Genomic DNA, 27,631 nt, shown 5'->3' on the forward strand with positions numbered 1-27,631 from the left:
CTACAGGGGGATTCACATGTGGTAAAGAGAATCACCTATTACCTATGGAGACCTAGCAAGAGGACGGATGTTAAGTGCCACGTGCCTTTCTATGCTTGACTTTGAACACCTTGAAATATGTGTGTTGTAAGAAATTAGCTATATAAATCAAGTTTGATTTTTGATTGATGGCGTTACAGCTGAAGAATATTTAATGAGCACAGGTGCAGTTTTTCCATAAACTTTTCATTGATATTTGGGGATTTTATCACTTGACATATCAATCATATAGTGGGAAGGATCCCACAAATCAAGACTGTGTGAAGGCATGTTCCACCCCAAGTAAATAAACACTTTGCCTTTAAAGATTTGTCTCTGGTCATGAAACTACAATAAAGGCTGGATGTTTAAACAATGTCAATTCTGAATGTCAATAGATGTTTAGAACATTCTAGAACTGAGTTATCACTCGTCTAAGTCTGGTTTCTGGGGTAATCTGGTGAATGACTTTATAATTGATTAAGTGGCTCTTTCTTTGTAGAATGTCTATAGTAGTAAAGAACACATTATATTGCTAAGATGCTCAAACTTAATTTAATAGCTACACTCCCCCGACACAATATAAATTCCATCCCTCATGCTGGCCCTGACCAAATTGGTAAGTTGCCCCTAGGTTTAGATGCACTTCTCCACATGGCCAGACTTACAGAGGTCTTCTCCCCTTTAAATGCTCTTATGTTCATCCTTGAAAATGTACATAAGGTCTGAAATAGACACCAAAGTCCACATACTGTACAAACGATTATCTAAGTTTAAATTTTTTTTTTTTATCTACTGCTCTGCTAACTATATAACTAAAGCGTAGTCAGTGGCTAGCTAAGACAGAGAAAGGGGGAAGAAGTTCATGGATAGGACACGGGTCTCTGTTTGCGCTGGTGAACGGAAGTTGACAGTGTCGGCTAGAGATGACGTGCAGGAGCTCCCTGCAGGATTTTGTAGTCTTGCTGAGATCTTCTGTTGATAATTAGAATTTCACATTTTTGAGAGTAAATTGTGGCGAATATATTGATTTAACTGACCTTGTCCGAGAGAGAATTACACAGGCTATCAAATGTCATGCCAGGGTAAGCCTACACCAAACACAGACCTTATGAAGTAGTTCTAAAATCACAAACGCAAAAATGAAAGGGGAAGCATTGTTATTACAACGTCTCACCAGGGTAAGCCTACACGAAACACAGCCCTTATTTTAAGTGTTTTTAAAATTCCCTATGGGAAAACTGAATGGTAGAAATACGATTGAAACCATTTCCCTGTTTGACCGCTAGGTTTAATGGGTATTTTGACACCACTGTGGGGCTCTATATTTTTGGGATTACCAAGATATGTATTGGTGAATTATATAAATCATGCATTGAACTGCACCCATCTATTCTGCCAACAATGCCGTACATCATGTGTTGAGTCAAATAGAACATATTTTTAAAACCATCAATCAATCAAAGCCCTTCTCACATCAGTTGATGTCACAAAGTGCTGTACAGAAACCCAGCCTAGAACTCCAAACGGCAAGCAATGCATGTGTAGAAGCACGGTGGCTAGGAAAAGCTCTCTAGAAAGGCTAGAACCTAGGAAGAAACCTAGAGAGGAAACAGGCTATGAGGGGTGGCCGAGGTTAGATTATATCAGAACATGGCCAAGATGTTCAAATGTTCATAGATGACCAGCATGGTCAAATAATAATAATCACAGTGGTTGTAGAGGGTGCAACAGGTCAGCACCTCAGGAGTAAATGTCAGTTGGCTTTTCAAAGCCGATCAATCAGAGTATCTCTACTGCTCTTGCTGTCTTCGAGAAAGAAAGAAAGAAAGAAAGGGGTTAGAGTTCAGGAGAGAGAGGACTGTACTGGTAAATTAAATGTTTTACATTCTCAGGATTACATTCTCTGTCGAGAAAATATATCTAGCAAACAATTCCTGAATAACTAGCTTGATTAGCCTATTGCAAAACTACAACTCAGCTAATCTGTTAATAGTCAAGGGCACATTGTCTGTTGACCATATTCTCATTAAACCTGGGGACTTTCCGGATAAAGGCTTAGGGATCTCACATAGAATTACATACTGTATTAGAACACTAAAATGATCATTTAATAGGATCTCTGTGGTTGCATGGTTCAGGAGTTGAGACTTGAGGAATTGAGGAGTTAAGCTGGTGTGGGTGAGAGACTTCCTAACCTCACCTAGTCTGGACCTAGCTGGACCCTGACCAGTGGATTCTCTGCCATTATTCACAGTTCACAGCCAAGACTAGTGGATAACAACTGAGCAGCTTAATCCACTTATATTATTAACCATGGCTCTTACAAAGAGGTTCTGTGAAGAGAAGCCTTCATCAGCAATCTGGCATCTGTGGGACTGGTGAGTGGGACCATCTGGACCATTTGAATACAAAACAACAACACAATAGCTTCAAAATAAACTAGATGCACTAACAACAAAGCCACACTCATTCAAATGAAAATCTGAAATACCACATTTACATAAGTATTCAGACACTTCACTCAGTACTTTGTTGAAGCACCTTTGGCAGCGATTACAGCTTGGAGTCTTTTGGGTATGACGCTACTAGCTTGGCACATCTGTATTTGGGGAGTTTCTCCAATTCTTCTCTACAGATCCTCTCAAGCTCTGTCACGTTGGATGGGGAGCATCACTGCACAGCTATGTTCAGGTCTCTCCAGAGATGATCGATCGGGTTCAAGTCCGGCTTTGGCTGGGCCACTCAAGGACATTCAGAGACTTGTCCTGAAGCCAAGCCTGCGTTGTCTTGGCTGTGTGCTTAGGGTCATTGTCCTGCTGGTAGGTGAACCTTCACCCCAGTCTAAGGTTCTGAGCTCTCTGTAGCAGTTTTTTTGTGCAAGGATCCCTCTGTACTTTACTCTATTCATCGTTCCCTCGATCCTGACTAGTCTTCCAGTCCCTGCTGCAACCACCATGCTTCAACGTAGGGAGGTTGCCAGGTTTCCTCCAGACGTGAGGCTTGGCATTCAGGACAAGTAGTTTAATCTCTTGTTTCTCATGGAGAGTCCTTTAGGGGTCCTTTGGTCACTCTAACAAAAATACCTGATAGGTGGAATGCTGCAGAGAGAGATGGTTGTCGTTCTGGAAGATTCTCCCATCTCCTCAGAGGAACTCTGGTGCTCTGACAGAGTGAGCATCAGGGTTCTTTGTCACCTCTCTGACCAAGGCCCTTCTACCCCGATTGCTCAGTTTGGCCTGGCGGCCAGCTCTTGGTGGTTCCAAACTTCTTCAATTTAAGAATGACAGAGGCCACTGTGTTTTTGGGGACCTTAAATGCTGCAGAAATGTTTTGTACCCTTCCCCAGATCTTTGCCTTGACACAATCCTGTCTCGGAGCTCTACGGGCAATTCCTTTGACCTCATGGCTTGGTTTTTGCTGTGACATGCACTGTGGACTGTGGGACCTGATATAGACAGGTGTGTGCCTTTCCAAATCATGTCCAATCAATTGAATTTACAACAGGTGGACTCCAATCAAGTTGTAGATAAATCTCAAGGATGATCAATGGGAAACAGGATCCACTTGAGCTCAATTTTTTTGCCACATAGCAAAGGGTCTGAATAATTATGTAAATAGGGTATCTGTTTTTTGCTTTTATAAATTTGCAAAATAATCTAAAAGCCTGTTTTCGCCTTGTCATTATGGGCTATTGTGTGTAGATTGCTAAGTTTTTTTTTCCATTAATTTTAGAATAAGCCTGTAACGTAACAAGATGTGAAAAACGTGAAAGGGTCTGAATACTTTCTGAAGGCACTGTATATGTGAAACTATTTATTTAATCCATTTTTAGCTCTTGATCAAACATGGATGCAACTCAGAGATTTGTTTAACAAAGACATTTATTTTCACACACACACTTTACCCGATTGAGCAGCCCTTCCCTTGAGACAATGGGTGGCAGACCTTTCTCTCCCGCCTTGCAACATGGTCTATTCATTTCTACAGCGCTGCTATGGACCTATCTATCGGCCCTGGATGCCTCATCTCATGCCAGAATGCTTAAGGAATCCGGTTCAGGCTGAGCTGACAATTTAGCAAGCTCCTGTGGAGGAAAGAGAAAAATAACTTATCCCCCTAACCAGACATATCTGTCGAATAAATTATTCCTGCACTGGGGCATAATGCAGATTGTTGTGAATATTTTAAATCCTTTTTGAACTATAACTCTTAGCTCCCTCTTAGCTTTCATTTATTAATTATGATGCTCTCCTTCATGCTCATTGATATTATCTAGACATGATCTCATTTAGCCTTTGTTTTCATGCTGTGTCCCTATAGACAAGTGTCCAACTCACCGGAGTGTAGGACAGGCTCGAACAGGCCAGCCATGCAGATCTCCTCCTGTTTCCCATGGACAATGTGCTGGATTACTGGGGACAGGCCACAGGGGTTACGGGAGAAGATCAGGGAGTAACCATCCTCGCAGCGTCCATCGTCCTTCAGGGTACGGCAGGCGTAGGTATCATAGTCGGTGTCAATCATCCAGTAGTTGTCACCTCCACTGGCCAGGTAGCTAGCCAGTCCCTGGTAGTTCATGAACATCTTGCTGGGGTTGGTGGGGTTAGGCACAGTGTACTGGGCAGCCATGGAATTATCATTGCGTTTACTTGATAGCTACCTACACAAATAGCTAGCTAGAACAAAGTGTTAATAAGATAAATTCATTTAAAAAGATTAAAAGCAATACAAATAAGTTATCCAGTAGGCATCTACTGAGGGAGCTAAGAGCTGTGTTGCAAACAACACAGAACCTGTCAACACAACAACACACACTCATTTCCCCAGAACATATCAACACACTCAAACTCATATTAGCTCTCACGACTTATAACCAGAGGTCAAACACATATGCACGATCATTGTGATCCATCACTTACAGTGTAAAATGTCTATATTTCCTGTCCACCAATTAACATTTGATTGGTTTCTGCCATAATTCTGTGGTCTATTAGACAAATAGTTGACACCAATTAAATTGATATTAATCCACATTCTTCCTTACAACTAGACAATTATTTTAGTATCTGTGTATGCTTTATATGCTAGTTCTTCCAAGTTGATGCAGAACTACTCACCCGAAGAGAGTGACACGTCCCTTGGAGGTGGCGGTCATTGTGCCGCCATCATCGACGGTGTACTCAGCAGAGATGTTGTCCTGGATGGAACAGGCCCGCAGGGTCCTTCTTCTGAAGAGCGTATCACTTCCCAGAATACTTTAACAGAATAAACCAGAGATAGAGAAGATTGAGAAAAACTCACAAACAGTTGACGATGAGGATTGAAATCCAGAGGAGATTCAAAACTTTATTCGGCAGACCATTGTAGTCGTTCGTCTCTTATGCATTTGCATTACACATGATCATAGCCATGTTTATCCGATCATGTTTAAAACTGACATTGTTCACTTGTCTAGGGATGTGACCCCTAATGTGTGCACTGTAGCAAAGCTCACCCTCCGGGGGTCGAAGTCCGCCTTGACTGTGAAGCTGTCTACCACGCAGGAGGCAGACCAGGCGTGTTCCTCGCAGGCCATCAGGACAATGAGCAGAGCCAGCGTTGAAGATTTCAAGCTGCACAGAAGACAGAGGGAGAGAGACATTGAGGATGAACTGACCACACCAGACAAGATGCACATCAGATCAGGCGAGAGAACCTCAAACGATCTGCTTCTAAGTTAGTAAACATTCAGTGTGTTCCTAGAGACACTGTAGTAGTGTATCCTCATTGGAGTAAAATGAGGACACACTACTACAGTTCCTAAAGTTCAATGGTCTTTCCGTTACATATTCATAGGGTTGTGAGGTAGAAATGAATGCCATATTTCACATGAAGGTAAGACCCAGATGGAGACACATAATGAACAATGGTTTAATAATCCAACAGGGACAGGCAATAGACAGGTCAAGGTAGGCAGGGATCAGTAAACCAGAGGTGGGGAAACAGTACAGGACGGCAGGTAGGCTCAGGGTCAGGGGCAGGCAATAGACAGGTCAAGGTAGGCAGGGATCAGTAAACCAGAGGTGGGGAAACAGTACCGGACGGCAGGTAGGCTCAGGGTCAGGGGCAGGCAATAGACAGGTCAAGGCAGGCAGGGGTCAGTAAACCAGAGGTGGGGAAACAGTACCGGACGGCAGGTAGGCTCAGGGTCAGGGGCAGGCAATAGACAGGTCAAGGTAGGCAGGGGTCAGTAAACCAGAGGTGGGGAAACAGTACCGGACGGCAGGTAGGCTCAGGGTCAGGGGCAGGCAATAGACAGGTCAAGGCAGGCAGGGGTCAGTAAACCAGAGGTGGGGAAACAGTACCGGACATCGGGTAGGCTCAGGGTCAGGGTAGGCAGAGGTCAATAATACAGAGGTTGGGCAAAGGTATAGGTCGGCAGGCAGGCTCAGGGTCAGGCAGAGTGGTCAGGCAGGCGGGGGCCAAAATCAGGAGGGCCAGAAAAATAGAAACTGGAAAAAGCAGGAGCTGAGAACAATAATGCTGGTTGACTTGACGAACTGGCAACAAACAAACAGAGAACACAGGTATATATACACAGGGAATAATGGGGAAGATGGGCGACAGCTGGAGGGGGGTGGAGACAATCACAAAGACAGGTGAAACAGATCAGGGTGTGACACATGCACATGTTTTTAAGAACAGAAATAGGTGGCAGGTTTGAATCCTGAGTAGAAGGCCTCAGACATACAAAAGCAAAACTCATTCTTCGCTTGCTAGTATCTTCCAAAAACAATTCATACTGTATTTAAGAACAATATTTACATTTTCAGTGAGATAATCAAGTCCTATAATAGCATGAAATATATTCATGGGTCCTCTCCATCAAGACGCTGGACCTTACCTGTCTTAGTGAGGATGAGCAGTGTGTAGAATTCCGTGTTTTGTGGTTGTCCGTTAAGGATTTGGAATCTCTTGTGTTTGGGGCCCTTTATGCACAGTGAACACAGACAAGGGTACTGATTATTTTTCACTTCTTGTAAGTAAATAAGGTGCTTAAATCACGGGTTAATCCGGTTGGTGATTTTCTGACTATAATCTGGCTTCGCTTCTGAATCCGCCCATGCCTCCCGTAAAAACAATTAGGGCTTTATGTAACTGTGAAGACACACACACACACATTTATGATGGGAAAATATATTGTCCAAACACTAAGGATCATTAGGATTAGAGAAATCATACCCCAGCACATGCTGGAACACAACAACTAATGAGCATTCGTTATTGTGTTCCATCACGTAAATCCTTACTGCTGATGATAGAATACTACCACCAGCACTGCTTTGTAGACCTTGAGACTAGTTTGGAGATCCTGGAGTATGATTAAACAGCCAGCAGGCTAAAATAGTATTTTGGAAATGAAATGTAGGGTTGTGTGAAGCGCCACTTGAGAGGCATCCCTAACCATCAGTATTGTAGTGTCATCTACCAGCCGGATCGCTCTCTGTCAAAACTATTGCTTTCAAATGTTTTGAACCTTGGTGCTCTATGTGTTGTTCTAATCAGTCCTGATAATTGACTTGCTAAAGGCCTGAAGCTGTATTGTGTGAGCTAGTGTTACACTAGGCTTTGTTTGGCTCTGATGTACATGACTGGCGTGGTGAAACAGCTTTAAGGTTATTTACTGTATGTGTTGTGCTCCATGGAGTCCGTGTACAAACTCAGCGGGAACAAACGTGATGCAGTAAACACCAGTGCACCACACACACACGGGCTAACGGGCCCAGCAGAGAAGTACCACCACTACTCAGCCCCTCTTCATTCACTCTCCATTCATTTAATTAAAGGCACTTCTGGGTAGTTAGAGCATTGTATACTGTACTCCTGGCACTACTCTGAGGCATTACACACAATATTATGGTATATTTCCTGAATAGCTGTTTAGGCATTAGTAGTTGTTGAGAGCTCTTTAGTTGTTTTGTACTTCTTTAGTTGTTTTGTACTTCTTTAGTTGTTCTGTAGTTCTTTAGTTTTTCTGTAGTTCTTTAGTTGTTCTTTAGTTTTTCTGTAGTTCTTTAGTTTTTCTGTAGTTCTGTCATGTTTTGTCTTATATTGTCTTGTCATTTTGCTTTTCCTTCTGTTCGTTTTCCCCCTGCTGGTCTTTTTAGGTTCGTTACCTTTTTTCTCTCCCCCTCCCTCTCTCTCTTCTCTCTATCGTTCCGTTCCTGCTCCCAGCTGTTCCTATTCCCCTAATCAATCATTTAGTCTTTCCACTCCTGTTCCCTATCTTTTCCCCTGATTAGAGTCCCTATTTCTCCCCTTGTTTTCCGTTTCTGTCCTGTCGGATCCTTGTATATTGTTCACCGTGCTGTGTCTTTGTATCGCCCTGTCGTGTCGTGTTTCCCTCAGATGCTGCGTGGTGAGCAGGTGTCTGAGTCTGCTACGGTCAAGTGCCTTCCCGAGGCAACCTACAGTTTATGATCGAGTCTCCAGTCTGTTCTCGTCATTACGAGTGGAATTGTTTTTTATGCTTTATTTACCGCTCCGATTTGTCTAGGAGTATTGCATATTTCCGTTACTGGATTAAAGACTCTGTTTTCGCCAAGTCGCTTTTGGGTCCTCATTCACCTGCATAACAAGTTCTTTAGTTTTTCTGTAGTTCTTTAGTTTTTCTGTAGTTCTTTAGTTATTCTGTAGTTCTTTAGTTATTCTGGGGTTCTTTAGTTATTCTGTGGTTCATTAGTTATTCTGTAGTTCTTTAGTTATTCTTGGGTTCTTTAGTTATTCTGTGGTTCATTAGTTATTCTGTAGTTCTTTAGTTGTTCTGGGGTTCTTTAGTTATTCTGTAGTTCTTTAGTTATTCTGGGGTTCTTTAGTTATTCTGTGGTTCATTAGTTATTCTGTAGTTCTTTAGTTATTCTGTGGTTCATTAGTTATTCTGTAGTTCTTTAGTTATTCTGTGGTTCATTAGTTATTCTGTAGTTCTTTAGTTATTCTGGGGTTCATTAGTTTTTCTGTAGTTCATTAGTTATTCTGTAGTTCTTTAGTTATTCTGTAGTTATTTTGTTGTTCTGTTGTTCTTTAGTTTTTCCTGTTCGGGTGGCGCTCAGCGGTCGTCGTCACCAGCCTACGAGCTGCCACGCCTGACTTCGCCTGACTTCTTCCCCACTACACCCTGAACTCTCTGCTTCCCGCGCCTGACTTCTTCCCCACTACACCCTGAACTCTCTGCTTCCCGCGCCTGACTTCTTCCCCACTACACCCTGAACTCTCTGCTTCCCGCGCCTGACTTCTTCCCCACTACACCCTGAACTCTCTGCTTCCCGCGCCTGACTTCTTCCCCACTACACCCTGAACTCTCTGCTTCCCGCGCCTGACTTCTTCCCCACTACACCCTGAACTCTCTGCTTCCCGCGCCTGACTTCTTCCCCACTACACCCTGAACTCTCTGCTTCCCGCGCCTGACTTCTTCCCCACTACACCCGGGCGTTACAGTTCTGTAGTTCTTTAGTTGTTCTGTAGTCCTTTTAAAAGCCACATACTGTGCTGGCAAACGACAAGCTGATGGCTGTACTATACTTATACTTGGAAACACGTACTTGATCTAAGGCTGGGAGATTTTTGGCATGTCTGTTGATAGCATACAATATTGTACTGCGTCAGACCGTCCACAGCCCTTTCTGTGATGATGTTCAATGTCGGCATTTTGGTTACCATTTTACAGTGTGTATAGGTGTGTTGTTCTCTTTATTCATTTGCACCTTAGGTGAAGAGGCTGAGAGGGAGCATACATTTGCCGACTATTTCTGACATATCAAATTAATTGAACTGACATTTTAAAAATTCCAGGGGCAGTAAAAGATAACAGAAGGTGTATGACAAACAAGTAATGGTTCTACTATTTACTGGTTAAACTTAATCTTTTGAATACAATTTTTACGGCATGAATATCAATGGCATGGTCAGCTTCAGCAGCAGTGATTAACAGTAGAAGTTCAATTAGCTTGGCCCTTCGTATAAGCCGGCTGCCATCTTGTGTTGTGGTGTTGCACTGTATTTCTAGGGTGAAATATGGGCCACGCACAATGGACGTAATGCACCACAAGGGGTCAACAGTCCATTGGCAACAAACAGGTCACGTAAAGGCTTGCAATGGCTGGATTAATATGTTAGTATCATTAAATGTGTACATTGGTTAAATCCCTCATCTCCATTTGAGGTTTGCGATGAAAGAACTGTTTAATTCATTCGATATTGATTATAAAGTAATAGTAGTTATATCCAACGTAATATTGAATAACAAACATGAGAGACTATACTGTTTTACACACACTCATAAGCAATTGCTTGTAAGCACGCACCCTCGTAAAGGAAGTCAGACGCAGGTTCATAGGAATGAAATGTATGCCTATGCATGTGCACATACGTTGCACAGTACATATCACATGCACACAGACAGACACACCTCCCTCGCCAGCCTTGTCTCTCTCACAGGTAGCAGATCTGATAGTATGAATCTATTCATGTGGAGATTATCCAGCTGACCTTTTGTATAAGATGGTTAAGGAACCTTAATATAGCCGGTGTGGAAAGATTAATGGCATTTTATCATCGGGCTTGTCTTATTGTCTCATAGACCCCCATACGTGTCTGTCTCTCACTTAATCATGTAATATGTCATATTGTAATTGGATGATAAAAACAGATACTGCAGCAAGTAAGGCTACTGTGTTCATTTAAAAAAATAAAATCTAAAAGCTTAAATGAATATAACTAACAAATCTTTTTCTGCTTCTGAAGGCTACAACCGGCAGAGGCCTGTGAAAGATCCCATAGCAGTGGTACTGACTGAGGACAACAGAATTGGGGTGCTGAGATAATCAACTAGTGGCCTGGTTAAATAGGGCTTAGCAACGAGGAGTGCTTTTTTTATTAAATAAGAAAGTTAAGAGCTTGTGTGTGTGGTGCCTGCCTGGGGCAAGAGCAGGCTACAGTTGGAGACAAACCAAACGGGGGGACATCTTAAGGATAACTGCTTTCAGACATGTGCCTCCTTCGAGGGAGTCCGGATCTCTTTTCCTTCAGGCTCGTTTTCTAAACCTGGCGAGGGGCGAAAGAAGAGGAGGTAATCGGCCAATGAAAGGACTGGGTTGGCCTCCTTCATAGAGATCACCTGATCAGTTTTGCATGAGCAGATCCTGGCTCACCTTCAACACTATTAAGAGAAAAGCTTGCTGATGACAATGGGATTGGACTCAGCCCTCCCTCCCCTGCCATTGCAAGTGTCTCCTCTGTTCACACCAGGACCTAACTAACGTGCCTGCCCTCTTTTTAAGGGAGTTTGGGGATTACATAGTGTGAACTTGCCCTCTTTTTTTATTTGCTAGTAATCAGTAGATCATTGGTTTTGTCGTCTTTTTAGAGACCGTGGTTTGAAGACTGGGACTGGGGGAGAACCAGTACATCCCTAACCCAAGATGAGTGCGACGAAGGAAGATGTTGAGAAGTTCCTGGATGGGAACCCGGCTTTCGCCCAGGGCTACTTCAACAAGAAGCTCACACCGGGGACCCTCTCTGTGATGGCAGGCATCTCGGAGTCCAAGGTGGACTTTGGGATGTTACAGGAGCTGGGTCAGATAGAGGAAGGCCAGATCCTGTTCGACCTGATCAAAGAAATGCAGGAGAACGTGAACATGGAGAAAGTGGTGTTTAAGATTCTGAAGAGGATCGTCGCCCTGATCCAAGCTGACCGCTGCAGCCTGTTCATGTACCGGGAGAGGAACGGCATCGCGGAGCTGGCCACTCGTCTCTTCAACATCACTACAGAGTCAGAGCTGGACGACTGTGTGGTGCACCCTGAACATGAGATCGTCTTCCCCCTGGACCTTGGGGTGGTGGGAAATGTGGCCCAGACCAAGAAACACGTCAATTTGAAAGATGTCAATGAGGTAAGAGTCAGATGGGGAAAAGAAGCATAAATGTTGTGGTAGTGATGAGAACAGACAGACAGTGTCCCAGAGGCTAGTGAGAGCCAGTGAGATTGTGTTAATAGTCTTTTACAAGGGCCTTGTCATACGCTCCTACATGATATCATCTTCTATCTGTACCAAAATAAATAGATGCATCACGTTTATGTTCAGCCAGAGAGAAAAGTGAATAGTTATTTAATCCGTGCCTATCCGAACGTACACATATTGTTAAAATTGTGTTTTTTGCTAAAACGCAGTGACACACAAAGTGGTATCGCAACTATACAGTACTGTGGGGATCTTCTAAATGTATATCTGGAGACAATATAAATCCTCTTGACAGATGTAATCCAGTTATTGTATATCCCTTGACCCCCTGTTGTAACTGGGATTAGGGCACCTGTTCTGGGGCATTTACACTAGGGTCAGCAGGAAGCTAACACGGTTCAAATTCATTTATATTTCACATTGCCCTGATTTACATTCACCCTTGATAATGGAGTGTACTTCTTACCCGAGCAGTTATAATTCTTTAATAAATTGTGTTTTGTCTTTGAATATGCCAGAGGAAAACATGTATTAATCTGTGGTCTATAATGACATGCCAACTGACAAAAGGCTCAAAACCAAGGCCATGTACTGGCTCATAGACAGACCCGTCTTAACACATCCATGTGGGATCTCTGAAGTCGGTGATTGGTTTTGTTTTCTGCCATACAGAGCAGTCACTTCAGCTCATTCGTTGATGACCTGACAGAGTACAAGACCAGGAACATTTTAGCCTCTCCCATCATGAACGGAGAGGATGTGGTGGCTGTGATCATGGCCCTGAACAAGACCACTGGACCACACTTCACCACTGAGGATGAGGATGTGAGTACTGAGGACGAAGGCTCTCTGAGAATAGGACCTACACACGTCCAAGTGTCGGTGTCACAATGGAAATACTAAGAGGAGGTTATTGCATGAATAAGTTGAGGATGAGTAATCAACAGGTTTTCCCCCTTCCCAAAGTGAATTTACTCAAAGCGTACGTGGCCTATAAACACTGACTGATGTTGTAGAACACAAGCGTGTCCATCAAACAAGCACAGGGAACACATACAAACTGTGCCATTGCTGCCTAAATGAAGAGAAAGGTCACATTCACTCACACCTGATGTTTTCAAATACTCCCTCTTGTCTTTCCTCTACCACCTTGATTACACATCAATGCATGTATTTCTCTTTAACAATTATTATTAATTCACATTTTTGATCTCCCAGCTTTTTTTGAAGTATCTCAGAATAGCCACTTTGAACCTGAAGATTTACCAGCTGAACTACCTGTACAACTGTGAGACTCGAAAAGGACAGGTGAGTCTGCTGTCTGTACTGATATTCAGAGGAATTACTAGTTGTAGATGACAATATGGTGAACACACAAAAAAGGCCTTTTGATTTGATTATTTAGCTCTCACACATTTAATGATATATCAACCAACTGGTTATTAGCTGATCCTTCGTGGTTGTTGTTTTTCTGTCGGGTATAGGTCCTGTTGTGGTCTGCCAACAAGGTGTTTGAGGAGCTGACAGACATTGAGAGACAGTTCCACAAAGCCCTGTATACAGTGCGGGCCTACCTGAACTGTGACAGGTACTCTGTGGGCCTATTGGACATGACCAAGGAGAAGGTGGGTAACACTGTCTGCATGTAGCCGGGCCATTCCTGAATTGCGGTATTGTCTTAAGCCTTCGAAGGTTTTTATTGATCTATAATATATATTCAGTATTTTTGTTGAATTTCTTGCATTCAAAATAATAGGTATCCCCAAATCCTCAAAACATGTCACTACAACTCCACTCATCACTTCTGGAACAAGACAATTTGTTTGCCCTAAGTACTTTAAACCATGCACAGGCATAAAGTTTTGCAACATAAAGGACTTGCATTATGTTTCATCACTGATGAACAGTTTACGTGTGATATGTAACTATGTGTGTGATTTTAGTGTTTTTCATGGTTGCAAAGGTGAGGGACGTACAAGCCACCGCAGTTCAAGAATGATCCAGCCATTTAGTAAAGAATAGTTATTATGGGTCTCCTCTAGTAATACTGTAGCCCACAAAACATAGCTCTAGCAGTATTTGTTCATATTTTGCACCTACAGCACTACGGTGCCTTCAGAAAGTACTCAGACCCCTTGACATTTTGCCCATTTTGTTGTGTTACAGCCTGAATTTAAAAGAATAAAACTGAGATTATTGTTCACTGGCCGACACACAATGCCCAATCATGTCAAAGTGGACTTATGTTTTTAGAATGTTTACACATTTATTAAAAATGAAACGCAGAAATGTATTGTGTTAATTAATAAGTATTCAACCCCTTTGTTTTGGCAAACCTAAATAAGTTCAGGAGTAAAAGTTTGCTTAACAAGTGTCATGAATAAGTTGCATGGGCTCACTCTGTGTGTAATAATAGTGTTTAACATGATTTTTGAATGACTACCTCGTCTCTGTAACTCGTAACATACGATTTCAAACACAGATTCAACCAGGGAGGTTTTCCAATGCCTCGCAACTAAGGTCACCTATTGGTAGATGGGTAAAAATAAAATAAAAAGCAGACATTGAATATCCCTTTGAGAATAGTGAAGTTCAATGGCGGTCAATGGCATTAAATATGTTAATATGTTAAATGTTTTTTTTATGAGCATGGCCTTATTTCTATTACAGCATATTGGACGACTGTATTCCATTCACCCAGCTCAATGTAACATTGATAGGTTTAGGCTACTACATGACACTAGAATTGTCCCTGTACCTATCATAAGGTTGCTACAACCTAGCCCATGAATGAAAGTTTACAACGTAGGTTCACAGGTCGAGAGAAAAAATAAAGTAATCAAGGTGACAGACAGTGACACATTCAACACTGCCATGCACACTCTTGCCTGCGTCTAGCTGATCGAGGGTGTAATCATTAGTCCAACAGTTGCAAACAATAGTTTCTATTAGACAAATTCAGGTATGTTTATCCCTGTTTCATTCCGTTAAAGAAACGTTTTTCAACAGAATCAGCGGAATTCACCTTTTCCTTTTGCTTGTGGACTTCAGTGAACAACACATCAGTCGTCTGTGAACAGGCGGGAAAAAAACATAATATCATAACCGCTAAACGCTACACATAGCCTTGTTATCACCATATTAGCTAACGTCATAGTTAGCTAACATAGCTACTAGAATTAACGTGTTCGTTAAACTGCTACAATCATGCAGTACAGTGTACAGTCAGCAAGCAGTTTAGCAGTTACAGCGGCAGGCCCCGGTGGAAATAAATGAATAAAACCAAACTCTTACCTTGACTTGGAAGAGTTCCAGTGTTGGATAGATAGAGCCAACTAGCTGACATAGCATCCCGCTCTGTTTGAGCCGCGTGTTTGAGTAGGATAAACTATCTAGCAGCATTTGCTAGCTAAGAGAAAGAAAAATACAACAAAATATAGCTCTCTCTATCTCTCGCTTGCTTCTCCTTCATTTTTAAAGAAATGTATTTGATCAAAACTGTTCAAATATTATCTTTCTCTTTATTTGTTTCAACTACTCACCTCACTACATGCACTGCAGTGCTAGATAACTGTAGCTTACGCTTTCAGCTAGGGGTGTGCTGAGTAGTTGGACAAAACGAGTATCATAACAGATATGTATATCTGTATACATTATGATCAGAGTATTTTTTGTATTCATCCATGATCGGGAAAAAGTCATTTTCATATGCCAGCACGCATCTTTCTCATGTCAGTCGGTCCTGTGTGAGGTTCTACGTGGTCTAAATAACTCAACTGGCTGTCTGTAAAGAGAAGGGCAGGCTGTACGTTGATCCTGTGGTTGTGATTGGATAGAGGGAAACTATATTTCTCCATCCACTTGCTTCATAATTTCACCCGATCAGTTTTCCTCTCTTTGAGCTGATCATTTAGATTGCTGCTGCCTGGCTGCTACTATGATAAATCGTATGGAGAGGATGTTTGCTATCAAGCTGTCAATGTGGATAATATCTCACGGACTCTGACTGAGTGACAAACTTGCAAATTGAGGCCAGACAGACACACACACACACACACACACACACACACACACACACACACACACACACACACACACACACACACGCACACGCACACGCACACACACACACACACACACACACACACACACACACACACACACACACACACACACACACACACACACACACACACACACCCCTCCGCGCGCTGCTCTGAATCTGTAGCTTCTTTGCAGGAATTTGGCCAACATCTATTTAGGCATATTAAAACACTTCTGTTTTTTCAGATCGCAAGTATCATCCGATCCGACAATCAACTGTCAAGTTACGGATACGATTACGAATACAAGTATTGGCCATGTCGGCACACCTGCTTTCAGTACTATAATCAATCTCTGATCCATTGATTGGGTGGACAACATGTCAGTTCATGTTACAAGAGCGCTGATAGGTTGAAGGATGTCTTCCGGAAGTTGTCATAAATACTGTGTAAGTCTATGGAAGGGAGTGAGGACCATGAGCCTCCTAGGTTTTGTATTGAAGTCAGTGTACCCAGAGGAGGATGGAAACTAGCTGTCCTCCAGCTACACCATGGTACTACCCTACAGAGTGCTGTTGAGGCTACTGTCGACCTTGATTGCAAAACAGTGTGTTTTAATCAATTATTTGGTGACGTGAATATATTTAGTATAGTTTTATCTAAAAATTATAACTTTTTAAATGTTTCACTATTTACATTTTTATGAAAATCAATTAGGAGGATGGAGAAAACTAAGGACGGATCAACAACACTGTTGTTACTCCACAATACTAACCTAATCCGCAGAGTGAAAAGAACAACATTTGTATAAAATAAAAATATTTTCCAAAACATGCATCATGTTGGCAACAAGGCATCCTATTACGGGTATGCTTGTAATCGTTAAGGACTGGGGAGTTTTTCAGGATAAAAAAATCAACTGAATAGAGCTAATCACAGGCAAAATCCTAGAGGAAAACCTGGTACAGTCTGATTTCCACGAGACATTGGGAGATCAATTCACCTTTCAGCAGGATAATAATCTAAAACACAAGGCCAAATCTACACTGGAGTTGCTTACCAAGAAGACAGTGAATGTTCCTGAGTGGTTTTGACTTAAATTGTCTTGAAAATCTATTGCAAGACTTGAAAATGTTTGTCTAGCAAATATTTGACAATCCGGATGTGTAAAGCTCTTAGAGACTTACCCAGAAAGACTCATAGCTGTAAACACTGCCAAAGGTATTCTAACATGTATTGACTCAGGGGTGTAAATGCTTATGTAAATGAGATATTTCTGTATTTCATTTTCAATAAATTTGCAAAAATGTCTAAAAACAGTTATTCACTTTGACATTGTGGGGTATTGTGTGTAATAATTTATTTAATCCATTTTGATTTCAGGCTGTAAAACAGCCAAATGTGGAGGCTCTGCAGTGGCGGATTTAGGTATTGGTGACATGGGCAGCCGCCCAGGGCGGCATCTTGCCGGGGGTGGCACGGGGGGACCCGCACAAAATGTTTTGGAATGGTGACATTTGCATGATCGGTTTTCCATCACTCATTTGCACATCACGTCAATGATATGATGTCACCGTGAGGGACTGTGGGTCAATTAACCTTGTCAGAGTGGGCGCCCTGATTCTAGTTTGTGAGCTTGGCAGGCCACTGCCTGGGAAGGTCTCCCACTCAGAAGTACGAGATGGGGAGGGGGGCTGGGGTAGGTTGACCTCAGGTCTCCCCACTGGAAGCCTGAGGTAGGGGGACTGGGGGAATGGGCGGACCTCTAACTTTGTACAGTACTAATGTGTGTGTGTGGGGGGTGCCCAGGGAGCCATACAAGCTAGAACCGCCACTGAGGCTCTGTAATATGCTGTGTCTGACAATCCATCTGTGTTATTGCTTTGTTTCTATAGGAGTTCTTTGACATCTGGCCAGTGTTGATGGGAGACCAGCCCCCTTACTCTGGACCTCTTACCCCTGATGGCAGAGTAAGTGTTCATAACTATCTACTTATTATCCTATGAACTGGTCTTTACCTTTTTGCCTTTGTTTTGAAAATGTTGTATTCCTGGTGTGTGATTTTTTTTGTTTTTCTGTTATCTGTGATTCTAGGAAGTCATATTCTACAAAGTCATTGATTATATTTTGCATGGAAAAGAGGACATCAAAGTTATCGCGTACGTTTATTTAACTTTTCTCTGATCATTAATGTATAGTTGAAGTAGTTTCAACTCTGTATTATCAGACCTGGGTTCAAATACATGTGCATTTGAGTAGTTGGCATTATAAATATTTTTTCTGTGTATTTGAGTATTTTTAAATACACAGCCCAAAACAAGTATTTTTATTTGAGTATTTGAATGGTTATTTGTAAAGAACAAAAAGTATACCAAATTGTATTTTAGAGGATTTTCAAATACTTATTTCAAATACAATTTTCAAATACCTTTGTTAAACACAAGCGAGTGCATTTTAGTCCGTGTATGCACATTTTTCTAATCCTTTCCAAATGTATTTCCAAAGACATAAAAAATGTTCAACTACTTGTCTTTTCAAATCAAATATTTCTGAAAACTTACTTTGAATGTATGTTAAAGTGATTGAGATATCTGAAATAGTATTTGAACCCAGGTCTGTGTTTGATACTGTATAGCAGAATAATCCGTGTGTGTTGTCTGACTGTGTTGTCAACAGGACTCCCACTCTAGAACACTGGGTTTTGTGTACTGGACTTCCCACATATGTGGCTGAAACTGGTCTTGTAAGTTTTTTAAACTGGCATTCAGATACCAAGTGTTTGAAACGCTATCAGAATTTGGAATTGACTTGAAAATAACACAATGTTCAAATTGCCATGATTTGCATGTGTGTTGATGCTGTACTCTTTCTTTTGAATATCTAGATATGTAACATCATAAATCCCGCAACAGAGGAGATGTTCAAGTTTCAGGTACATTTGCATCCTCATAAAATCAAGTATCCTTGCATGTGGTTTTAGCAAACAGTTTAGCAACTTGCATAATTCCTGTTGACCATTTACCTTGTGTCTTCCCATAATACAGTCAGAACCCTTGGATGATAGTGGTTGGACCATAAAGAATGTGCTGTCCATGCCAATCGTCAACATGACGGAAGATATCGTGGGCGTGGCTACATTCTACAACAGGAAAGATGGGAAGCCATTCGATCAGCAGGATGAGGAGCTAATGGAGGTACTTTACTGTACTACAGCACGCAACTGTCTTCTCAACAACTCCTCTCTCACAGAGAAGTCACCAAGTCAAATGGCTCTATAAAGCCTTGTTCTCTGCATTTTTTTGTGTAGACCATTAATTTATACAATGCACTGTGGCAGTCAAATGCCACTCACTCTCTTCACCACATTGACCTGAGTGAACCTACTCTGAATGATAGTGTGATTGTCTGTCTACCCATGCTGGCTTCTGAGTGAACCTACTCTGAATGATAGTGTGATTGTCTGTCTACTCATGCTGGCTTCTGAGTGAACCTACTCTGAATGATAGTGTGATTGTCTGTCTACCCATGCTGGCTTCTGAGAGAACCTACTCTGAATGATAGTGTGATTGTCTGTCTACCCATGCTGGCTTCTGAGTGAACCTACTCTGAATGATAGTGTGATTGTCTGTCTACCCATGCTGGCTTCTGAGAGAACCTACTCTGAATGATAGTGTGATTGTCTGTCTACCCATGCTGGCTTCTGAGTGAACCTACTCTGAATGATAGTGTGATTGTCTGTCTACCCATGCTGGCTTCTGAGTGGACCTACTCTGAATGATAGTGCGATTGTCTGTCTACCCATGCTGGCTTCTGAGAGAACCTACTCTGAATGACATTGTTTCTGCTGGTCTCCCCAGGCTATGACTAACTTCCTGGGCTGGTCCCACCTCAACACAGACACCTATGACAGGATGAAAATGATAGAGAACCGGAAAGACATAGCTCAGGACATGGTGCTCTACCACGTCAAGTGCCGTGATGACGAAATACAGAATATCCTGGTGAAGCCTTGCTCACAGATATACACAGATCTAACCTCCTTTACAAGAGAAGTGTTGTTTTCATATTTCACACTCATTGTTGTTTTATGTATCTTAGAAAACCAGACAGTATTTCAACAGAGAGCCCTGTGACTGTGAAGAGGAAGAGTTCCTGCAGATTCTGGTATTGCTACCTTATTTTTGTAGAATAACAATTTGGTCATAATCTGGAGGTTGTAGAATTATCTCTGATTTAGTCACTAGAGTATACGTTTAAGTACTGGAACAGTAGGCCTGCATTTGAAAGCTCTAGCTTGATTTATATGGTTGTATAGGTATAGGATCTTCATTTGATCACCCTGTAGCAGGAAATGTAAAACATATAGTGTATTTGAGGTTTAAAAAGGCTTGATTTTCCCAACAAAAATTCCCATGAATTATTATCGACATAATAATTCAAATGTCCTGTTGCTGCAGGATCATTTTCCTGCTGTAGCAAACTAGCTCAAATTAAGATCCTTCATCTGCATGTTTAGTTTTGGTTAATAATGCCGTAATAATCATGCTTTATCACACAGAAAAAAGAACTGCCTGGCCCCAAGAAGTTTGAGATCTACGAGTTCGGGTTCTCTGACTTTGACTGCACAGAGCTGGAGCTGGTGATGTGTGGGATCCAGATGTTCTATGAGGTCGGAGTGGTCAAGAAGTTCCAGGTTCCACAGGAGGTATGGTGCAATCATGATCTGTACTGCGACACCTTTCAGTGCCGGGAAAGTGTCAATTCTGAATGATCTCTGTGCAGTTTGTCGTTAGTTACTTTATTACTCTCCCGTACTATCTGTATATGCTCTAACAGGCATCTTTATCTATTTCAACAGGTTCTGGTACGCTTCATGTACTCTATCAGCAAAGGCTACAGGAAAATGCCCTATCACAACTGGCGCCACGGTTTCAATGTCGGACAGACCATGTTCACACTGTTGACGGTAGGAATGCTTACACCTCAGTAATGTACCCTAACATGTTTTCTTACTTGCCAAAAAAGCGTAACTGAAGGCATGATTGAAAGATCTCTAATTCTGAGAGTCAAACGGCTGTATTTTGTTGTGTCAGACAGGGAACATGAAGAGATACTACACAGATCTGGAGGTGATGGCAATGATCACATCTGCTTTCCTCCATGATATCGACCACAGGGGCACCAACAACCTCTACCAGGTGAAGTGAGTACTCCTGGGATTCGCTGCTCTCTTTTCACTCTGCTCTCTGAAAGTTGGTACTGATGTTGGATCTTCATTTGACCAGTATTGTCACAGCAAAAATAATGATTTGACTGTTTAGTCCACTATGTTGCTTGATCAAAATCAAATCAAATCAAATTTTATTTGTCACATACACATGGTTAGCAGATGTTAATGCGAGTGTAGCGAAATGCTTGTGCTTCTAGTTCCGACAATGCAGTGATAACCAACAAGTAATCTAACTAACAATTCCAAAACTACTGTCTTATACACAGTGTAAGGGGATAAGGAACATGTACATAAGGATATATGAATGAGTGATGGTACAGAGCAGCATACAGTAGATGGTATCGAGTACAGTATATACATATGAGATGAGTGTGTAGACAAAGTAAACAAAGTGGCATAGTTAAAGTGGCTAGTGATACATGTGTTACATAAGGATGCAGTCGATGTTGTAGAGTACAGTATATACATATGCATATGAGATGAATAATGTAGGGTAAGTAACATTATATAAGGTAGCATTGTTTAAAGTGGCTAGTGATATATTTACATCATTTCCCATCAATTCCCATTATTAAAATGGCTGGAGTTGGGTCAGTGTCAATGACAGTGTGTTGGCAGCAGCCACTCAATGTTAGTGGTGGCTATTTAACAGTCTGATGGCCTTGAGATAGAAGCTGTTTTTCAGTCTCTCGGTCCCAGCTTTGATGCACCTGTACTGACCTCGCCTTCTGGATGATAGCGGGGTGATCGGTGGTTAGGCTATTAGCTGGCCAAACGTATGTTACATGAAAAATGCAATACTGTTAGTGTGCGTTAGTGTGGGTGTGTTAGTGTGGGTTTTCAGTGAATTGATGTAAATCACAGGACAATTGCAGGAAAGTGCAGGAAACAATTCTGAGCAACAAAAGAGTGATCAAAATGAGGATCCTACATCTGAACAACAACTCCTTAAATGATCTATGGGTCTCTTCTTTTACTCACTCTCTCATCATGACTGAGGCCTTGCATGTAGAGAAGCACCTTGATTAGCTTTGTGTGATGAATGGCTTATGATGAGCTCTTTACAGTGTCTGGTCTGATCTCCCCTCACGAATAGATCTGGTAACCCACTTGCCAAGCTTCACGGCTCATCCGTCCTGGAGAGGCATCATCTAGAATTTAGCAAGTTCCTCCTGGCAGACGAGGTACGTAAGGTTTTTAGTATCTCAGCCATAAACATTCACTACTACAGCAGAACATTTTAGGTAAATTGTTTATTTATTTGTACTTTATGCTTCCATGTTGATCACATGCTCTAGTCTAACTCCTCCACCCCCCCCCCAGTCCTTGAATATATACCAGAACCTCAACAGAAGACAGAACGAGCATGCCATCCACCTCATGGACATTGCCATCATTGCAACAGACTTGCAACTCTATTTCAAGTAAGACTTGCAACTCCAATTCAATTAAGGAAAATAATCCTGCAGCAACAGAAAATATGAATTATTATGTGTATTATAATTTATGGATGTTTTTTGAAGGGGTTTACACATTTTTTGTCAGGGAAAATCTAGTCGGACAGAAATTACAACACTTTCTAAAGCTTGAATTCACTACAAGTTTGCATTTCGTGCTGTGCAGGAAAAGTCTCCTCAAAAAAAGGTTGATCATATTAAGATCCTACATCTGTATTTACTTAACTGCAATACATATTGTATTCCCCATACAGATCTTATGAAGAATGTATTGTTGTTAATGTGGACTATTTTTCTGCATATTAAAGCACGGATTTAGATACGACGATCAAGCCTACTTAGTCCTGTAAAGTTGAGGGAACAAGATTTCACAATGCAGCGCTTATAACTTTAACTGAATGTGTAAATCTCTGTTTGGACATTTCCCAATGTCACCAGGAAGCGAACAATGTTCCAGAAGATTGTCGACCTATCAAAGACCTACGAAGATGAGAAGAAGTGGGTGGACTGGATGTCCCTGGAGACGACCAGGAAAGAGATTGTCCTGTGAGTGCAGTTCATGGTAGGGGGAGGATAGTAGTGATAGAGGGATACGTAGGATAATAACATGCACATTGGATCTTATTTTAGCATTTCTATTTTACGCTGAACCTTCAATGATTCCCCTCAAAGGGCCATGATGATGACAGCATGTGACTTGTCAGCCCTCACTAAGCCATGGGAGGTACAAAGCAAGGTGAGAACCTCCCTTGATTATATATACGACATTTTAGTAGATGCTTTTGTGTTTCTGTAAGTGAATAAAGCTGTCCAATATAGTGAAATACATTGGACTACCTGGCTTCGTTCCAGGTGGCGCTGTCTGAAGCAGCTGAGTTCTGGGTGCAGGGTGATTTGGAAAGAGAAGTTCTTGAAAATCAACCCATTGTGAGTATATCAACGTGTGTGTGTCTGTTCTTTGGATATCCACATACATTTTTACACATCCAAGATGCCTGATGAAGAACTACGTTTTTTTTTTGTGCGTGTGTGTGTGTGTGTGTTGTTCCTCCCTCCTTTCCAACCAGACAATGATGGACAGAAACTGTGCTGGTGAACTGCCCAAGCTGCAGTGTGGTTTCATTGACTTTGTCTGCACATTTGTCTACAAGGTAACGTCACCGCATGTACTACCACTCCTTCAGACTAGCTACATTTACATTTACATTTAAGTCATTTAGCAGACGAGCTTCACAGTTACTGCTAAGCACCAAGTAAACCATGAATCAATAGATCTTAGTGTTTGGTCAAATAGTTGGCATACCTTCTATTGGATGTGTAGAATGACCAAATGCACAAATCGTTGCCTTTCAGACAAGCATTATTTGGTGAGATGGCTTGACTGTCAGAAATAGAGCTCTCAAGTTTTGGTTTTGTTGTTTAGGAATTGTCCCGCTTCCATCCGGCCATCCAGCCGATGTATGATGGCATGCTGAACAACAGGAAGGAGTGGAAGGCCAAGCAGGAAGAGTACGAGGCACAACAGGCCATCCTGAAAGCCCAGTCAGGTCAGAGTGGACGATATACTATTGCTCTCTAGTTTAGAGGGCATTTTGTCTGTGCATTAAAAGTCATACAGATGATCCTTAAACATGTATTGTTTCTTGTATTCTTGCTATGTAAAGGGTCCAAGACGTGCTCAGTGTGCTGAAGCTCAGGACCTGTTTTGGAGGTAGGTCACTCCAGGATACATCACAGCCACACAGTCTTACTGCCGGCCGTGGGCAGGACCAGCCTCACCTCAGAACAGCTGTGGAAGGACAGCCTCCCCTCACAGCATCAGAACTTTAGAGAAGAGCCAGAGGGACTCCTTATCAGTCACGCAGCAAGGCCGTTGGATCTTCTGGTTCCAGACCCATGTTGGCACATTATGGCCCCAACAGTCAATTAATTTCCTGCCTTCAACTGAAGAGCAGTTATCATTAGTTGCATAGGCATATCCACATTTTGTAAGTTACCCCTTTCACTATGCTTCACGACATTCGGAGGAATCCTTCATGGTCTTAGTGGAGTTCATGTTTGTTTGTACTAACTTTTTTAACGTATGTACGGTAGGTTCCGGAAGGTTTTTATTGACCAATTAAAGGAACAAGAAGTCAACAACTTCTGAAATGTTTCCATATGTATGTATAATGTCATTAATATGACACTAAAGCCCTGTTTAAACCAGGTGCCAACATACGTTCTTTGTCCTGATCTAGTCCACATTCTGATTGTGGCCACATTTTCAGACATATGGTATTAAAGTGTGTCTCTTATCCATCCACTGTGTCTGCATTGTGACCAGATTTCCTGGTCCCTGCCTGTATGCAATTATTTCCCAGATATTCTTTCCAAATAATATTTATTTATTTGAAGACACATAGCAGAAGTCAATGGTGCTACCTGTCAATGCTTTTAGAGGCCAAAATAATGATTATTTAAATGGATTCACTGTGCAGGTCAGTCTACACTTCATAGATATCCAGACACAATGTGTGTCTGACTACCTCTGGAGGTGGTCAGGAAGAGCTGACCTATGACTGCATTTGTCTAAAATTGTGGGAACAATCAGACTGTGGACAAGATCAGGACAAAGGACACATGTTAGCACCTGTTAGCTCGTTATGATCGCTTTTCATTTTAAACAGGTTACTGTTTCTTAACTAACATTTTCGTACAGAATACTGTATGAAATTCACAGGGATACTTTTTATTTTACATTAATATTTTACGCTGTTATTTGTATAGATTTTTAAAACAAGTAGGCTTGTTTTTAGAGTTATCACATTAAAGGTAGACTCAACGATTTGACGTTGCCACGAGCAGCACCGCAGATAGAGATGAGCGAGAAGCAAGATCCCGGTCTTACACGGTCACATACAGTATCTGTGCCTGGGTTTGCTTCATGCTGTTAAGTTGAGCCTCGCGCTTCAACACTCTTAGTTGTTGCGGAAATTGACCCACTATGGTCTTTACTTTCTACATCTACGTCAGAACGCTGAGTCTACCTTTAAATAACACTTTACCAAATGTTGGTGGATTCATCAAGGATCCAACTTTACTTTTATGTATGTTATAATAACAGTGTAATAACCCGTGACTTACATTGTTCTTTACTCCTTCCTGTCAGTCGTCATTTACATAACTGTCCAGTTTTTCCAGATTTCTATGAAATATGACCTATAATTAAATACAAAATGAGTGAAATAGTTTTCCTTCCAAGAAATGGTAGTTAAAAATAAGCTTTTCTGCATTTGAATGGTGTGGGCGTACCCCAACAACAGAATGTTGTGGCATATCCCGGTCATAAAAATATGAATGACAAGTATAAACAGCTGATTGGCCAGCTCAGCCAATGACCCAACGTGACGTGTTGAATGAGGAAATAGCTAGCATTTTTGAGCTGGGGTTTAAGTATTTTTTTCTTTTATTGATGCTTTTTGCCACGAGTACGAGAATAGGACGAGTCAACAACATTATTAGTATGAGTTAACAGAATGAGCTTTTTGTGAGATTTTCACTGGACAATTACTTTAATGGTAATCAAAAGTAGATTATGCAATACTAGGGTATAGGGCTAGCATCCGCATATGCCATAAGAAGTACGTTTTATGGTTCTACTTCATTACAGGGTAATGTGACCCCTTGCTGTGGGATGCTAAGTGATGGTTTTGCGGTATATTACTATTGTCCCATGCTGTGTTGGGTGAAATAATGGTGTGTAGCACTTTTAGTACAGCACTGTAAGAGGTGCTGTTGTAGAACGACTGCAGTCAAGCAGTTGAAAACAAGTATATTTTCTGTGTGTGTACATTGTCATTTATTGTTCTGAGATAGGAGAGAAAGGAGTTGACATTTTCAGGAAGGTCTGTCCCTGGCTATCAACAGTTAACTAGAAATGCTTCGTTTTGAGAAACCCATCGTTCTCGCTATGTAACTGTTCACTGTTTATTGTTGAATATTTGAATGAGACATACTTTTAGGGTAAAAACAAGATACGGTATGTCTCAGTATATGCATATCTAACAATATTGGATGGATTTTTATATGGTCCAGTCCACTGCAAATAGTGGTCAATGTCCAATCCCTCAGTAAGAGTGATTGAAGCCAGTGGCCTTGATTCTGTTACTCTTGAGCCTACTCACTGGATCCATAGAATCTCCTAGTGTTCATTATGAACAGAGGGTAATCCTGCTCTTACAGCAGCCCCACTGTCAATGGGGTACCTATGCTTTTATAGATGGAATCAATTGTAAATAGTCTTCTCCTGTAAATATATTTCAATAATAGTATATTTTTTTCCAGATGATTAATACTTCATTTCCTCTATGAGCGTCAGTGCAACATTATTGTTATGTTTGATCTGTGCCGACATTATAGCATGAAGGGAATATTAAGGACCCTTTTATTAGAAGCAGTAATTATGTACTTCCTCTTTTCAATTCCACCTTCATTAAACATTGCAACAAACATTTTATTCCACAATATGCTGTTAAAAATACTTTAGCGTAGATATGACAAGTTCTAAAGCTCAATGTACGTGTTTTGTCTACAATGACCAAAATAAAGTACATTTATTTTTAAGGATGCATTTTGTCTAATGATATCTTGTTAGTTTTATACAACAGGAAACAATTTAAATATCCATTGTATCCTATTGTTCTTATATTTATATATATTTATATGGACAGAGTTTGGGCCAAAGTATCTAAAGCCGTATTCATGCCCCAGGCCTTAATTCTCAAATCAGTTTTGGAATACTGACTTTCCAAACAGGAAGTTGCAAGTGACCAAATCCGATGTGTGTGTTTAGACAGCAGTCATTTGCTGACATGGCTAAGCTAGTTATCATAGTAACGACAG

General features: G+C 41.4%; 1 protein-coding gene and 1 long non-coding RNA gene across 3 annotated transcripts; one reads left to right on the top strand and one right to left on the bottom strand.

Annotated features, from left to right (window-relative positions):
* Positions 1-1,859: 1,859 nt before the first annotated feature.
* On the bottom strand, positions 1,860-22,483 carry LOC124048730. 2 transcript variants are annotated; one of them, XR_006841287.1, is made up of 8 exons: positions 19,083-19,199; positions 15,043-15,087; positions 6,905-6,989; positions 5,516-5,633; positions 5,139-5,276; positions 4,359-4,587; positions 3,926-4,105; positions 1,860-2,413 (listed from the first exon to the last, which is right to left on the bottom strand). It is a non-coding gene; the product is annotated as an uncharacterized LOC124048730 (long non-coding RNA). The 2 variants fall into 2 exon arrangements; XR_006841288.1 differs by lacking the exons at positions 15,043-15,087; positions 19,083-19,199 and adding an exon at positions 22,272-22,483.
* On the top strand, positions 11,104-27,357 carry LOC124048729 (rod cGMP-specific 3',5'-cyclic phosphodiesterase subunit beta-like). The gene is made up of 22 exons (XM_046369773.1): positions 11,104-11,948; positions 12,690-12,842; positions 13,236-13,325; positions 13,502-13,642; positions 17,956-18,030; positions 18,155-18,219; positions 18,737-18,803; positions 18,945-18,992; positions 19,105-19,254; positions 19,918-20,061; positions 20,159-20,224; positions 20,619-20,765; positions 20,919-21,026; positions 21,154-21,263; positions 22,387-22,474; positions 22,614-22,714; positions 23,186-23,293; positions 23,420-23,483; positions 23,600-23,674; positions 23,815-23,898; positions 24,171-24,294; positions 24,412-27,357. Exons 1-22 carry the CDS (start codon positions 11,478-11,480, stop codon positions 24,435-24,437), a joined length of 2,505 nt encoding a protein of 834 aa, XP_046225729.1. The 5' UTR covers positions 11,104-11,477; the 3' UTR covers positions 24,438-27,357.
* Positions 27,358-27,631: the final 274 nt, after the last annotated feature.

The sequence above is a fragment of the Oncorhynchus gorbuscha genome, linkage group LG11 (assembly GCF_021184085.1).
Source record: "Oncorhynchus gorbuscha isolate QuinsamMale2020 ecotype Even-year linkage group LG11, OgorEven_v1.0, whole genome shotgun sequence".
In the NCBI taxonomy this organism is placed as follows: Eukaryota; Metazoa; Chordata; class Actinopteri; order Salmoniformes; family Salmonidae; genus Oncorhynchus; species Oncorhynchus gorbuscha.

What these genes read in the sequence shown, in the direction of transcription:
- LOC124048729 (XM_046369773.1), top strand. Translation starts at nt 11,478, where the DNA reads ATGAGTGCGACGAAGGAAGATGTTGAGAAGTTCCTGGATGGGAACCCG. An exon ending in GAGGACATCAAAGTTATCGC is followed by an intron (nt 18,220 to 18,736) that starts GTACGTTTATTT and finishes TGTTGTCAACAG; the next exon opens with GACTCCCACTCTAGAACACT. An exon ending in ACCAGGAAAGAGATTGTCCT is followed by an intron (nt 23,294 to 23,419) that starts GTGAGTGCAGTT and finishes TTCCCCTCAAAG; the next exon opens with GGCCATGATGATGACAGCAT.